Raw genomic sequence first — 17,288 nt, 5'->3', positions numbered from 1 at the left:
TACTGGAAAATGTCTGTCACCTGGATACAATACCAAGTCACTGTGAATGAGGGCCACAAAAAAATGCAAAGCAAAACCCAAGTGATTGGACCTACTAACCCAGTTTTGCATAAACACTGAATTTCAATGTGGTTTTACCCATCACTGTTACACTTCATTTCTAAGTTAAAGCACTTGGGAATCTACCTGCTCCAAAGCCAGAATTGCATTTTCAATGTACATTTGCATATGGTAAACCAACTTCTATGCACAAGAAATTGCACCCAAATGGCAGAAGTAAGAAACTAGCAAAGTGGTGTGAAACCACAACAGAACCAGAAGATCTGGAAGACCTATAGCCTTCGTCAACCCCCAGAGAAACTCAAGGATGAACGTCAATATGAGCACATTCATCTTATGGTTGGCTCGAAATATTACTGTTTGTGAATGTCAAAGAAATTACTCCCTCATTTGGACAGATTGCTTCACCTATGAACTTTAGAATTAATTTAAAATTTGTTGGCTTCTTGTGCCTAGCATGGTTTTTGGTCATACTGCCTCTATGCCCTAGGTGGGATTTGTATTCAATATGCATGGCTTCTAGAACTTCTAGATTTTTGCTGGGTGGTTCTGCAGTTCTGGAATATGCTGCTATGGATTTGAAGCTTCAGAAGGGCCCAATTTTCATTCAAGCTTTCAGGTAATTGATTTAGAAGCATACTGATTTCATGCCATGGATGTAGTTGGGGGGGGGGGGGGTGAGTGGGGCATTGCCCCCCAAAAAACAGGGCCGGCACAACCTAGCTGCAGGCAGCTCTCGGTCCCTCCTTCCTCCCATGATGTATTTCCTGTTTCCATGAGGGCAGGACAGAGGGAAGAGAAAGGCTGAAGGCGAGCCCGCTGCCATGCTGTGCTGTTTTCAGTGCCGTCGCTGCGATTTAAAATAAAAGGTTTAAACGCAGAGCGGCAGGAACAGAGAGGAGGGCTGTCTGGGAGCTGAGGGCAGGGAAGAGAAGAGAAATGCTGGACATGGATGGAGGGGAGGGAAGTGAGGAGAAATGCTGGACACGAATGGAGAGGAGGGGAGTGAGGAGAAATGCTGGATATGAATGGAGGATAAACTGCTGAATTTAAGGGCTGGATCGGAACACAGAGCAGATGCTGAAACTGGAGGAAGGATAAAGAACAGGGCTACAGATGGTAGACAAGACACATAAGGACACAGGAGGCTGGTGGACATAGTGAGTGAAAAAAAAATATCAAAAATGGAAAGAAGACACTGCATAAAAAAAAAAAAAAAAGACACTAGGAACAAAGCGAATAGAAAAACTAAATGCTCAGACAACAAGTGTCAGCTTTTGGAAATGTGCACCTGTGATATTTTGCATGTAAGTTTCAATTTCTCTAGTATTGCTGCATGCCAAGTCTGACTTCTTGAGGTAGGTTTCCAGTTCAGTATTTTGCCTTCATATTTTTTTTTCTACTTCCTTGTGGAAGATGGCTGCTAGGTCACAGGGGCAACTGGCTCAGTCGACCCTGGCTGATAATAGGCAGGAAACGGGCCAACCGAACCCCAAGTGAACCCGAAGCGGATCGGAGGTTAGCAGACAGATGAACGGCCACACTAACCCGAATCGTGGAACCGGATCGAGGATCTCACCTTGAGGAGCGAGCAACCATCCTCTGGCGGACTGCCATGGGCCGCCGTAAACTGACCGCGGCCCCATCCCCACCCAGGAATACAAAGCAGCCCAGCTGAAGAACTAGGTCATCCCGATCTCCCAGGACTCTCCCCGAGTGGGTAGCAGAGCACCGAACGCAGCCCACCACACCTGACCTCGGATTCCACCCGCACCTCCAGGGTACTGGCCAGCTGGATGCTGGCCCAGAACGGCAGGGGAAAAAAAAGTCGAAAGGCGCTGTGCGCAAAGTACGTGCTCAAAGAAAAGGCGAGAGGTGCAGCTATGGGCAGCACCATGGGAGCCAACAACCCAGACCACCCCAGGCTGGCCCACACCATACGTGCCAACAGTCATGTGAAACAAGGAGCCTGAAGCCCCCGCTAACCACTGGATGCATGCACGGCGCCTGCCAACCACCAGCCATCCCTACTGAGTAGCGATCAGAACCTGTGCTCGCCCACACGCTCAATGAGCCAGACGAGACCACCTAGACGAGCGCGAGGCGTGGAGACACGGGACCACCAGGCCTACAAGATCACGCAGCCGGCTCACTGAGATGGCGAGGCAGAGAATGCGTCGTGGTGTGAGGGTCCTAAATAGAGCCTGATAAGACCCAGTTCACAACAACAGGGACAGACGAGGCCATTGCCTGCCCGATTCCTCCTCCAGCAGCTGAAACGATCAATGTGGAACCCAATCGACTTTTACATACTCGACTCCATACTACCTCAGCAGCACATCTCTCCCCCACCTACTACCCCCAACCACTACAGCAACTATCTCTACCTCTGCAAGCACAACTCTCTCTCCTCAATGACTACCCTCCAACCACTGCAGCAATGATTCCTACCTGCCCGACTGATAAATACCTCTACAACACAACACAGCTGTCTCCTCAATCTCCTAACTCCAACTACTGCAGCACAGTGTCTCCCCACAGCTTAATACCTACAATCACTAATAAAACACCCCGGGAGCCTCTGTGTGAGAAGGTTGGTGCTGGAGATCTGGAACAGAAGCTTAGCACGGCCTCCTACTCACCTCGTGGCCGCAGTACCACAGGGCCCTGCCGCTCACCCTACTTCAGAACAAACCAACTAAACCGCACAAACACCATCCTATGAACAAGGTCTAACATTACAACCATCATACCCGATCTAACAGCGCAAAGCGAAATACCAAAATGACCACTACCAAACTGCTCCTAACAATTTAGTCAATATCCCTAATTCACCACACACTAACCACCCCCCTCACGAACATCAACATACCCACAATCTACAAGCTCAGAGTACCCAGATATAATACACCTCACCAGAATAATAACCAACAGAAGAACTACCATAAGCGGACAAAAGTCAATACAAAGGAAAGAAAGGACAATAAATCCACCCTAAAGGAGGACAGAATTAACGAAAATGAACACAACCTTGAACCCAACAGACCCCTACCAAACAATTCTAGTGGTATACGCAAACGCAAGATCAGCAGTCAACAAAACAACAGACTGGATCACAACAGACAACCTCGATCTACTAATCAGCGAAACCTGGATACACGATCCTAAAGGACCCCATAATTTTAGATCTATGCCCCCCAGGCTACAAAATCACTCACTGGACAAGGAAAAAGGAGGAGGCATAGCACTCTATCTATAGATCCCACTTCACCATAACAGCCGAGTCTAACTCCACAACTTGAAATCGCCTCAGAATCCAACGCACTACCTTGCTCGACCACCTAAACGTTATCTTATTTTACAGACCACCAGGTAACTGGAAAGAATGCCAACCACACTTCATGGATTTCATATCGAATACCTGTGTAACTAATCTACTTAAAATAGGGGACATAAACCTACACCTAGATGACCCTAACGCAACCAATACACGTGAATGCAAGGATTTCCTCCAACTATGGGACCTCAACTGCCTTAACATGCAAGCAACCCATGTGAAAGGACACAACCTCACACACAAACTGTCCTCAGATGCAAACCTAATACTGACACACAATGGACAGACCACCATAAACTAAACCTAGTCCTACAATGGCAAAAAAAGGTTCATACCACAAGCAAGAATGCACAACCTACAACACGAGAGGCCAAATCGACCCTGTAACATTCTGGCAACAGATCTACAAGAACAAATGGACAGCAAAGACAGACTCCAAACACTACCTACTAAACTGGGACAACAGATGCAGGAGAACATTAGACAAAATTGCACCACTACAAACAAGAACCTCACGAAGACACCTCGATACCATGGTTTAACGAAGAATTGAAAAAATTAACACAAAATTAGGAGACTTGAGCGAGCATAGAAAAAAAATGAAAGATGAACACACACAACGCATGGAAACAAATACAAAGAAAATACAAATATACAATAAGACAAACCAAAAGGTCATACTACAAAACCAAAATAGGGCCAGACTACAAAGACACAAACTTTTCCAACTCGTGAACTACTAGACAGACCACCAGTTACCACAACCAACACAGACACCCCATCAGCAGACAACCTTGCTAATTACTTCAAGGAGAAAATCATAAAACTACGACTCATGCTACCACTTAATACCACCGACACATGAAAAATTCATTGACTATCTGGACCCAATCCCTGATGAATACCCAGCAGACCGAATCTGGACAAACTTCGATCTACTGACCGACGTAACCGTCACCCAAGCAATCAACAGGTTCGCCAAATCCCACTGCAAACTGGAAATATGTCCCAACAACCTAATAAAATCCGCCCCTCAACGCTTCATAAGAGACCTCACATCACACCTAAACTACAAGTTACAACACGGACTCTTCCCTAAGGATAAAGGAAATATACTACTCACCCCAATACCTAAAGATTCAAAGAAAAAAAGCAAACGACAACTACCACCCGGTAGCATCCACCCCTCTGTCAGTCAAACTAATGGAAAGTATGGTAACCAAGCAACTCACCGAATACTTAAATTCTCAATACTACATGAATCACAATCAGGATTTCGATCCAACCACAGCACCAAAACAGTACTATCACTCTCCTAACCAAATTCAAACAAATCATTACAACTGGCAATAGTGTACTTCTCCTACAATTCGACATGTCCAGCACGTTTGACATGGTTAGCCACAAAATATTGAACATCCTAGAATACTTCGGGATTGGAGGAAATTAAATGGATCAATAGCTTCCTAACCGCAAGACAATACCAAGTGATATCAAATTCAAATACATCACCATGGAAACCTGAATGCAGAGTACCCCAAGGATCATCGCTCTCACCAACCCTTTTTAACCTGATGACACCCCTAGCCAAATAACTATCCAACCAAGGCCTCAATCCTTACATCTACACAGACGATGTCACGATCTACATCCCGTTCAAACATGATCTAAAAGAAATCACAAATGAAATCAAACAGCCTCCAAATAATGAATTCGTGGGCAGATGCATGCCAACTAAAGCTCAATGCAGAAAAAACACAATTTCTCATCCTCTCATCACAATACAAATAAACCCACCACTATAAACACCCCAGGCTACACCCTTCCTGTTTTGGACAGCTTGAAAATTCTCGGAGTTACAATTTACTGAAATCTCACACTAGAAAGCCATGCGAAAAACAAAGAAAATGTTCCACTCAATGTGGAAACTCAAGAGTAAAACCTTTCTTCCCAAGGGAAATATTCTGCAGCCTGGTACAATGGTGCTAAGCCACGTAGACTACTGGAACGCCATCTATGCTGGATGCAAAGAACAAATCATTAAGAAACTCCAAACTGCCCAAAACACTTCAGCCAGACTCATATTTGGAAAAACGAAATACAAAAGCGCCAAACACTTAAGAGAAAAACTACACTGGCTCCCATTAAAAGAACAAATTGTGTTCAAAATGTGTACCCTGGTCCACAAAATCATCCACGGAGAGGCCCCGGCCTATATGTCAGACCTTATAGACTTACCAACCAGGAACACAAAAAGGTCAGCACGAACATTCCTGAATCTCCACTACCCCAGCTGCAAAAAATATATAAAATCAACATATGCATCCAGCTTCTCCTACATAAGCACGCAGCTATGGAACGCACTACCAAATGTCATAAAAACAATGCACGACCTAAATTTTCCGAAAACTACTGAAAACCTACCTGTTCAAAAAGGCATACCACAATGATCCATCCTAAATACGAAACAATGAAACTCCACCAAAACTGAACTCTACACTTTACTACTAAACATTTCTAAAGCGCTACTAGGGTTATGCAGCACTGTACAATTTAACATAAAGGACAGTCCCTGCTCAAAGAGCTTACAATCTAAAGGACAAGTGAACAGTCAGTCCGATAGGGGCAGTCAAATTGGGGCAGTCTGGATTTCCTGAAAGGTGAGAGTTAGGTGCCAAAAGCAGCATTGAAGAGGTGGGCTTTAAGCAAAGACTTGAAGATGGGAAGGGAGGGGGCTTGGCGTAAGGGCTCAGTAAGGTTGTTCCAGGCATAGGGTGAGGCGAGGCAGAATGAGCACAGCCTGGAGTTGGTGGTGGTGGAGAAGGGTACTGAGAGGAGGGATGGTGGAGAAGGGATTTGTTCTGTGAACGGAGGTTTCGGGCGGGAACGTAAGGGGAGATGAGGGTAGAGAAGCAGTGAGGGGCAGCAGACAGTGCATTTCTAGGTAAGAAGGAGAAGCTTGAACTGAATGCGGTATCTGATTGGAAGCCAATGAAGTGACCTGAGGAGAGGGGCGATATGAGTATATCGGTTCTGGCGGAATACAAAACATGCAGCAGAGTTCTGAACAGATTGAAGGGGGGATAGATGGCTAAGTGGGAGGCCGGTGAGGAGTAAGTTGCAGTAGTCAAGGCGAGAGGTAATGAAAGCGTGGACGAGAGTTCGGGTGGTGTGCTCAGAGAGGAAAGGGCGAATTTTGCTGATGTTGGAAGAGGAAGAAGCGACAGGTCTTGGCTATCTGCTGGATATGTGCAGAGAAGGAGAGAGAGGAGTCAAAGATGACTCCGAGGTTGCGGGCAGATGAGACGGGGAGGATGAGGGTGTTAACTGAGATAGAAAGTGGAGGAAGAGGAGAAGTGGGTTTTGATGGAAAGACGATGAGCTCGGTCTTGGACTTACTACTATTTAGCATTTCTATAGCGCTACAAGGCATACGCAGCGCTGCACAAACATAGAAGAAAGATAGTCCCTGCTCAAAGAGCTTACAATCTAATACGTGACTAAAACTTGACTCATTTATTGTTACTAATGAACGTTAAAGCACTACCACTTTATTCCTCATGCCGAAATGAACTGATATTTGACCATCTAATTTATTCTATACTTTACTAGCTATGAACCCTAATGCAATACCACTTTGTATTTCTCATCCCAGAAATGGCGATTGCCATTACAGCATAATGCAAGCCACATTGAGCCTGCAAATAGGTGGGAAAATATGGGATACAAATGCAACAAATAAATATGTTGTGTCATGTGTTTTTCATGTGTGATCAAGGTGCAGTATTCTGCTAGCGTGAAGTACTTGCAGCCCTTTTTGTTTTGTTTTTTTTTCACAAGGTAGTGTATTGGTGTTTTAGAGCCCGGTGTAATTACAGTGCTGCCTTTCCACGCATAAGGTTGTAGCTCGTTCTGTCCTTGCAGTTAGTGCTGTTATGGTTTGGTAAGGTTATGAGTTTTTGCACAAGTTTGAGTATAGCATTATGCAGTGGAAAGATTGTATGTTGGCCTTACTGCGGTGGCACCTAAACATCAGAAAGGGTTTTAAAGCCTAAATCATGACACTACATCTTGAAGGATCTACATATAGAGCCTATGCATTTCTAAGGCCAACACTGGCATGGTATGGGAAAGGGGATGGGTAAGGGAGAAAGACCTGGCTTTTTTGGAAATAACCATAATGAATATGATCTCATACATATTCATTATAGTTATTTTTCCCAAACAAATCCAGCTCTTTCTCCATTCCTTCATATTAGCATATTCATTTGCATATTATACACACATATACCCCACCCCACCCTTTGCCTCTCCAAACAAAAAACTATTCTCATGTTTCATGCAGCTATATTGAGAGGGATTCTTAATATTTTTAACGAAGGTTTTAGTGTGTACGAGTGTCACATCCTCCATTACAAATTCATAAAATGTAAACTGCTGAGAGAAGGCATGCCTGGATGAGGTTTACATACTTTAAGCACATAGCATTGCCTTAAACCCGACAAGCTGCTACTAAATGAATGAAAAAAGAAAAAAAAAACATCTCTGTGCAACAACTTTTGCCATGTCATTGTTTACAGAAGCACTTCCAACAGGTATCTAAGCGAGAAAGAAAGACGTGTGGTTGCTTCTACTGCAGAAAGGCAGCAGCCACATCTTTATAGCCACACGAGGCTATTCTCTTCCTCTGCCTGGCAAGGAGCACCATGTTATGGAGGGAGAAGGGAAGTGGGGGCCGATAAAGAAGCTCTTGTCTGAAATTCAATAAAGCAAAAGGGAAAAAAAAGTGCTGTAGTTAGTACAGGACGTGAGCCTATGCACCTGCTAAAAGCCCTCCCCCAAAACCAGAAGGGGGGGGGGGGAGATCTGAGCACAGGTTTAAAGGTCCACATGAGCTTTCTCTTTTAGAGCTGTCCAGTTACAGCCAAGGGTGACCCAGGCCCACCCAACAGTAGCGCACGTGTAGCTGATGGGGGGATTCCCCATGCCCTGCCAGCTGAAGACCTCCTTTGCTGGAACCCATGGGTCATAAGAACACTGTGGCAGCAGCACTCAGCTGCTGACACAGTAACCTGACCCCCCTCCCCCTCCCCCCCCAAAATATACTCAGTTCATGAACACAACGTTTTAAATCTTGATGTGCTTTTAGATTTCCAACTATTCTTTTGACTTGCAGGTAGCTACCATACTGAAATTGTTTCATAACCCTGCAGCATTTTCGTACAGCCAATCATTACCTGGTCCAAATCAGCCCAGCTTACTGGTATACCAAGCAGTGTGGTAGCAAAAGAGGGACAACCAGGAAGCCATGTGGCAGATGTTTGAGGGATTAAGGACAAGGCAGTGTTTTATCAAACTAGTCTGCAACTGAATCCAAACAAGGCTGAAGAGATCAGATCAAGGTACCTTGAATCAAGCTATGAGAACAAAAGAATATCTGCATAGTAGTAGGCAGAGATCACGTCAAATGAAAATAGCCAGGGGACAGATGTTGAAGAGGAGAGTCAGGATTAAGTGCTGGGGTAGCCCACATGACAAAGGCTAAAAGTACAACTACCAAGCATGTGAAGCATTTGATTATCATCCTCTACTCCATGCTAGATAACCTGAAGTGTAATATTTAATTGACCAGATTGAATCCTTAAGAAAAAATAAAATTGCCAAGGCTGGTTTCCCACTGTTGAGTGCAATATGAAGGCCACTTATTAGGGCTACCAGTAGTGTTTCTGCAATGTGGCTGGGTCTGAAATCTGAAGGTGTAGTATGAGAGACTGCTCAACATGCTGATGGAGCCGGGAAAATACCAATTTCTCAGCAAGTTTAGAAAGAAGTCAGGTTAGAAACTTGTCTAACTAGAAGAACAGAGGGATTAAGAGTAGGCTCTTTCAGAATAGAGTGAACGAGAGCCTTGCTCCAGGAAGCATGAACCACACGAGACACTTATTTGACATAACACGAGAGTGTGGGGGGGGGGGGGGGGGATCTTTAAACCAAGGCAACAATAGATCTAGATGGAATAGTCTATTGTAGAAACATAGCAAAGGAGAGAATTGTAATGAGATTGAACTTGGGCCAAGATTAGCTAGACACTTCACTAATGGCTCACAATCAGAACACTGATGACACTGGAGATGTAGAGAAGTCATAAGGTTGAGATCTTATTTACAAAGAAAGCTGTGAAGTCTTCAGCTGAGATCTGTGGTACAGGGTTCTTTAAACTTTCTGCTATTGGCCCATACACTAAATTGAACAGCTTCACGGATAGGTTAGCAGAATTGTTGATTTATTTATTCATACTATGATTTAGCTTGCTTCAGTTTCAAGTAGTAGAAACGATGCTGCTTTCTACAGAAAGGTCATCTCAAGTTTTATTTTTCTACACCAGAATTTTTGGCATACCTTGCCTGCTGTTTAAGATGCAGATCACTGGGTAACCATGGCTGGTGTGTGGATTGGGGGGGGGGGGGAAGACTCAAAGGGAGCTACAGTGTCTAGGATAGACCACCAAAAGGTTTCCTGCTCACAAAAGGATAAAAACAGTAGGATCAATCTAACGTAGGATCTAAGAGTGGGGTAAGGGGGAAACTGAACAGGACCTACAGAAGAGTAAGGAAGAAAGACTGGTCTAACAAGACACTGGGAGGCAAAAGAAATGTGAGACTCCCTCAGACTGTTTAGAAAGAACTAGATCTAAAGTATGACCAGTGCAGTAACTTTACAGATATCGCCACTACATCTGGAGAGAAGAGTGTAGAGCAGTAACAGAGATCCTCTTCCCCTTACTGTGTGGTATGATGGCCAGGGAAGCAACAGCCAAAGACAAGGGATTGGGACTGTTCTCTATATACCAGACCAGTTCCCCCTTCATGGTTAGGATAGCCAGCCCCTTGTTCTAGAAGTTGTGGGGTATGTAAAAGGTTAGCTCCATTATTATGGAGTAGAACCTTCAATTCTCTTCATGTGATTGTTAGAAACAGGTTGAGCACATACAAGCTGGTCCTTATAAGGTACACCAGTAATTAACGCCTTTTAGGGTAGAGGTACTCTCCATCCCACATCCATACGTTTTTAAATTTGCAGGTTGGTCACACAATACTAGGACACCGAATAGTCAGTCTTCAGGCTGACTTGGCAACAAGGAGCAACAGAGCTAAAAGGGGAAAGAGCTCAACTTAAGAGAATTTCAAAAAATAAAAAGAATTAGGAGGACAAGCCTAAATAAGCTGCACTGCTCTTCTAGCAGCTGTTTGTGTACAGTAACATCAGACCGAAAACATTTTTGACACCAGCTTGAATTGAGAAACAAGTTACTTCTGCTGAACTTGAACTCTGCCTCGCCTCTGCCTCGCCCCAAATACCTCTAGTGACGCCTGGTAAAAGCCAAATAAAAATCACTACCTCTGTGAAGTTGATTTTTTCTCCAGTGAACATTTTCTCCCTGGCATGTTCAACACCCCTTGACTTTGCCTGAGAAGAATAAAAAAAACCAGGGAGTTAGTGTACGCCATGGAATAACCTACTAGAAAGAGCACTCCTCAAACACTCAGCACCACTGAAAATCCAGTTCCCTTCCTCCCCCCCCCCCCCCCCCCCCCACCCAAACACACACTTCCAGAGAAGTGGCCTGTTCAGATTTTACTTAAATGGACTTGCAATATTTTAACCAAAATTACCAGTTGTATCAATAGATTCATTACATCCTCTGTAATAAGGTTCTTTGAATAATCAACCAAAATGTCACCATCACTTGTATTCAGGGTTAAGCTGTCAAAGAAAGAGAGAAAAAAAGTTTAAGCAATTTCTTAGATCCAAGAAAACAGTGGACTTGGTGGACTATGGTACGGCCCACTTACAATCTGTTGCCCCATGATACAGCACATGAGCTACAGCTGTATTTTAAGTAAAAATATTTCATAAAGAAAGTAGTAAAATTCAAGTGTTACATCGCTGCTATTCAGAACCATGAATGAGAGGCACACTGCAAATGGCTAATGCTTCTATCTACAAGAAAAGACAGCAGCACAAATCAAGATGTTTTAAAAATCTAGGGTCTGATATTCAGGCAACAGGGTTCACCGAGTTATCAAACATATAAACAGCGAGTGACCGTACTCACCCGCAAATGCGCAGTAGAGACTTCCCTCTCTGCCCCGCCCCCGCATCAATACATGATGACGGGGGCAGGACAGAGAGGGAAGTCTCTACTGGCATGCTGCAGACGTCGGAACCGCTCCCCCTGCCCCTCTCCCCCGGAATCGCCGCCGCCCCTCCACCTGGCCTGAGCACTGTGAACTTACATCACCACGCAGCAGCAGGCACATCAGCAAAGCTGCTGTCGGCCTTCCTTCTCTGCCTTTGTCCCGCCCTCGCCGACATTACGTCACACGAGGGCGGGACACAGGCAGAGAAGGAAGCCCGCCCTGACGGCAGCTTTGCTGATGTGCCTGCTGCTGCGTGGTGATGTAAGTTCACAGTGCTGCTCGGGCCGGGTGGAGGGGCGGCGGTGGCGACTCCAGGGGAGGCAGGGCGGCGCTGACCTCGGGGGGGGGGGGGGGCTCGGAAACCCCCCATTCCAAAAATAGCCCGTTTTCACGGGTTCAACGGCTAGTTCCCAGATAGTCAATGATGGGCGTGTGTGGGCTTTGGCTTTGAATACCTGGTTAATTGAGCCAATTAACACGTTGCTGCTTTAGGTTCCCATTTACTAAGGTGTGTTAAGTGTTTTTAGCATGCGTGCTAACCATGTAGACGCCTATAAGGATTTTGTAGGCACGTATATGGTTAATGCACATTAAACATGTTAACGTGCCTATAATGCTGCTTGGTAAACAGGGCCCTTAAGCAGCTATGGGCTAGCGCATAAAAATAGGGCAGACTTGTGGTACCATTTATCCGCTAAGCCCAGCTGTCTAAGGGCTGAATATTAGCACTTAAGCAGCCAAGTGCTGACTCCGCCTCCTGGAACACCCCCAACGTAGCCAGTTGAGTTCAGTGCTTAACTAAATTTCAGTGGCAGTTAGCCAGTTAAGTGCTGCTGAAAGTTAGCAGCTAGCACCGACCAAGTGATTTAACCAGCTAAAATGGCTTTGAACATTGGCCCCCTAGTTTAACCATCAAGATCCATGTTTCAAATACTGGCATAAAGTCATAAGACTCAAAATGTAAGAGGCAAAAATCAGGATGTCTAGGGGTGGGGGTGGGGCAGGGAATGGCCATTTCTTCCTGCTCCTTTGAACTTTGAGCTCCATTGGAACTAGGGATGGATCTGCCATGAGCAATCATTCTGAGCTACCCACCAAGCTGCACCCTTTGTACTCCAATTTATTTTATTCTAGTCCAAGTTCAGCCAGGAACCATGCAGAATGGCTCCTTCCACAGTGCTGAAACTGGACCTTGGTTATAGAGAATGATACGGGGATGGGGACAGAGCCCGTGATGACGGGGACAAACTTTGTCCCTGTGTCACTTTCTACCTACTTTAATAAAAGGATTTAAATATAAAATCATAAGTGTTTGAGGCTTCTGCAGATGAAAACAGATGGGGATAGAACCAGAACCCACGGGGACAGGGCTGGGACGGGGGGACAAATGTTATACCCTCCTGGGCAAAAGCTCCTGGAGACATCTTTGGTGTGATAGGACATTATATCCCCTGGTAGGCAGGTCCTGGCTACATAATTACTTCCTACTTCACCAGTGTGATACTCTTTTTAGGAGACCTCCCTCCTCCAAGGTAGCACAGGAGCTAGACTGGATAGGGGACTTCTGTACAACATACCTGTAGGTTTCCTCTACGTACCTCCGTTTGCCTCAGCTCCCAAGTTTGCTATTCTGGCTTCAAGAGAACGGACTTGTTCTGAGAGTTAGGAGTTTTGTATCAAATACACATGTATAGCCTCTCGTCATTTGGAGATAATCATACATCTAACACTCAATGCAAAAAAGACTGGATAGTACCCCTCTCACTCCTGGACTGCTGTCTGCATCTTAGTATTATTGAGCTGTTTAATCATTAAGATTCTAGGGATATTAGACTAATATAAAAGAACCTTAAGATTATATGGTATATTAGTGTTCACTTCTTAGAAAGTAATGGAATGTAATTAAAACTCTGAACTTTGAAAACTACCCTCCTGTTATCCTAATTACAATAACCAAGAATAAAATAAAACTAGAAATGAAGAAATGCACTAGGGGTGGGCGGGAATAAAGACTGAACTAGACCCTGCTGTACCTTCTAGAGGCTAAGTTTCTACCTCTGGCAGAAAGTTTCTAAATCTGGCAGAAAGGTTCAGTTTAAAACTATGGGGAAAAGGGTTTTACACTATAGAAGTTAGTTAATAAAGTTTCTTTCTTAACTTCAAACTCTCACCCCATCCTTAAGGCCTCCCTATTGCCATGTTGGGAAAAGTATCGGTGGAGCCATGGTACTACTGGTTCACCACAATCTGCTGCCTTTGAGTAACCTAATATATTTCTACTTAAAAAAAAAAGTAAGCTATGTCACCCTTGAAAGAAACAAAGATACACCAGTGACATTCACAATTAAAGCTACCTCTTACACAACTCAACCACCACTTACACCAAGTTCCTAGTAGGAAGTATTAAGAAAGTTTTACTGGACAAATTGTTTTCAAATGTAAAGGATCTAAACACTGCCTAATTAAGGAAAAAGTACTCAGGGCTGTCCTGAGGGCTGTGTGGGCAGTGTCCGTTCTCTCTCCTGCAGTGGCCACAGTGCAGTGGGCAGGGTGCGATGCCTGCTCAGAAGCTCCTGAGTGTACTAAGAACATGCAGGTGCATTTCAAATCAGGAAATATATTTTATTTAATTGAGTAGCAGCTAGTCAATTATGGAATATTTGAAGACCAAAAAAATATATACTGTACTGCATACACTTGACCACAAGCCTAAAGGAGGCCTATGAGGTGTCTGTTTATTAGGTTCTTACAAGAATTCATAACCTGTGAAGAATGCTAGTCTCTCCAGGAAGAATATAGCTAGCACATTGCAACAAGGTTAACAGACAATGCAAGATTTTCAACTTCCCCTTCAATGTGCAACAATATTGCAGCTTAGCTAGGAAGTACTGCAGATTGCAGCATATTACAGAAAAGCTAGCAAAACGTTAAAAAAAAAACAGAGTTAGTGGAATCTAGAAGAATGAAAGCATTCCCATCTTAGTATCAAAAGTGATTTATTGTAATGAGAGGCAGGGCCAGTGCAAGCATATTAAGTGCCCTAGCCGAATCAGCTTTGAACCACCTCAACTTTTATGATCTTAGCACCCACTCCCCTATCCCAACATATGATCAAGCCTATAAAGAGAATATTTGGACAAATTTTAAATATTAAACAAGTACATGCATAAAAGGGGCAATTTCCACAAGCAATTTAAAAAGATAAGTGGATTATTTAAAAAAAACTGCCCATTTTTCCTGCAATATATGGGCTGATGATTCTTTGAGTTTGTGTGCTGTCAAAATCTACCGTTTTACTTTGACAGCAACTGCCCTCTGCTGACCCCAGAAACTGCTGCCCTAGGTGACCGCCTAGCTTGCCTAATGGTTGGTCCGGCTCCAGTAGTAGGCAACCATGACTAAGCACTGCCAGAAATATTTTGAAGAATATATGCAGTGCAGCTCTCATGCTGTGACTGCTTTCCTGCACGTACCAAGGAACAAGGAGGCGTCAAGGACAAGCTACCCAACATACATCTTCTACGGACAGTAAACCGGGTTCGGGTAACACTTGGATTCCTCATTAGAGGCTTTTTTTTTTTTCTTTAATAGCCCTTTAAAATAGACCTTAAACACATACATCAAGGTAACGCCTATAACAAGGCTCCTTTAAACCGGAGTAGGCAAGCCCATGTCAACTCAAAATAGGCCCTTCGGGTACAGCGTTCAATCGTTTCCCTGCCCGATTTTGCTGCAACCCAGTTTTATGAAACCGTAAAGAAAGAATACATACAACCACCCATAGCGAACGGCTCTGCCCATCTCAAGTCCACGCTACATAAGTTACACGTCCTACAGAAGCATCTTAACTGAGTTGTAGCGTGGAACACGCAATCAAAGAGTTTTTAGCCAGAAGGGAAGGCTACATTGCAAAAACCAGACACTCCTTTACTTTAAGGCCACAACACCACCACGGTCACGCTCCAAGGACAAGCCATTCCTACTCGCAGTGGTGGTTTACTGCTTGTCAAGCAATGCAATCCAAAGACTTCCTTGCACTTACCTGAATGTCTTAAATCTGTCTGGTTCCTTTTCAAACATTTGTCTCATATTGAGACTGGCGGCGTGTGCCTTATACCACTGGCACAGCTTCTGAAAGACTGGGTCATTAGATAAAGCTGCCATGGCTTGTGCGGAGCAAAAGCAAAAAAATAGAGGCCCTACTGCAAATGGGTTAGAAATTGGGTGGGTGTGTGCGCTGGAAAGGGAGAGGCTGCCTGCAGAGCACTGTCTCCACTAGCAAAGCAAAGGAGAAGGCTCACAGCCGTCCGCTTTATAGTAAAGAAAGGAGGGCGCGCGACAAACCCCGCCCCGCGAGCCGCTCCTAGGGGTGCGACGAACCAGGAAGCCCTAAGAGCAATTTCCAGGGCAAGGAACTTTAATAGGCAGGAGTGGAAGTGAGCCTATCTGGTCCACTGTAAGCGAGGAAGCCAATTTGGTTAATCTCTGTTTCCACTCCCCTCCGCGCAGCCGTCATTGCCATACACTCAAAGCAAAGCAAGCACACCTAGGAGCTGCTGCATCCACGTTGTCGTTTATTGTTAGTCCATCTGTAACAAGACTATAAAGCTGTTTTAGTTGGATAGGCAATGCCTTAAAAGGTGGAAGAGAAAAGAAATAATTGAATATACTAAAACAGGGTAGTTTGGGCTCGTTTTTGTACACTGTTCTTCTACACAATACAGATGGCCAAGTTGCAGTGAGGATATCCTGTTTCCTGATGTTCTATAGAACAGTGTAGAAAAATGAGCACAAAATACAGAGTTTATTACTGCTGTTTCTCTACCAGATACAATAATTTTTCAGCTGTTTTACTGATATTCGATTTTATTTTATGATATATATCTAGATATGGAAACCTTTCAAATAAATGTTTTTAAAAAGCTGTCAAATCAATGTTTTTTACAAAATCTTTTATCCTCCACCTTTTAAGGCACTGCCTATCCAACTGGAACAGCTTTAGACTTTTTACAGATGGACCACACATAGGCAGAAATATCCCATTTAGGGCCCTGTTTACTAAGGTGCGTTAGTGTTTTTAGTGCGCCTACACTTAGCGTGCACGCTAACCATATAGGCACCTATAGGGATATTGTAGGCACGTACATAGAAATGATAAGAAGTAGTAGTAGTACATGGTTAATGCTTGTTAAAAATGTTAACGCGCCTATAACGCTGGTTAGTAAAGAGGGCCCTTAGAGGCAGAGCCGCTGAGAAAGGGAGAGAAAAATAAAGGTGCAAGCAAGCACACCTGTCTTCTTCCCTATATAGTCTTGGGCCATGCAAGAGTTTTCCAGCAATGGGCTGAACGGTCAGAAATCCATGTATATGCAGGGCTACATTAATTTTTTTTTATAGTACGCCACAAGAACAGAAATCCCTATGGATTCAATGCAGAAAGGTTGGTGGCAGAGCTGCATGGATATCTGGGCAAGTGGCTTCTACCGTGAGAGTATTATTGCAGCATGCAAGAAGCTAATTACATGCAAATTTTATTTGTAGAGACTGGGCTTCCAAATGTCAAATGATGTTTAATGTAAGCAGGTGCAAAGTGATGCATGTGGGAAAGAGGAACCCAAACTATAGCAAGGTTGGCTATGTGATGAAAGGGTTTTCCACATTACAAGTCACTGCCCAGGAAAATGATCTAG

The 17,288-nt window shown here is 44.2% G+C and overlaps 1 protein-coding gene across 1 annotated transcript in view; it reads right to left on the bottom strand.

Annotated features, from left to right (window-relative positions):
• Positions 1-15,895, bottom strand: part of GPI (glucose-6-phosphate isomerase) — a 37,474-nt gene extending 21,579 nt beyond the window's left edge. The window contains exons 1-3 of the mRNA XM_030204444.1: positions 15,641-15,895; positions 11,071-11,161; positions 10,796-10,864 (exon numbers count right to left, since the gene is read on the bottom strand). Of these exons, the coding sequence (XP_030060304.1) occupies positions 10,796-10,864; positions 11,071-11,161; positions 15,641-15,762 (282 nt within the window). The 5' untranslated portion in view covers positions 15,763-15,895. The remainder of the gene's footprint in view (positions 1-10,795; positions 10,865-11,070; positions 11,162-15,640) is intronic.
• Between the last annotated feature and the right edge of the window lie 1,393 nt (positions 15,896-17,288).

Source organism: Microcaecilia unicolor, chromosome 5 (genome assembly GCF_901765095.1).
Source record: "Microcaecilia unicolor chromosome 5, aMicUni1.1, whole genome shotgun sequence".
Classification (NCBI taxonomy): domain Eukaryota; kingdom Metazoa; phylum Chordata; class Amphibia; order Gymnophiona; family Siphonopidae; genus Microcaecilia; species Microcaecilia unicolor.
Note: the sequence above shows the minus strand (reverse complement) of the source record. Positions and strands in the feature narration are given on the sequence as shown.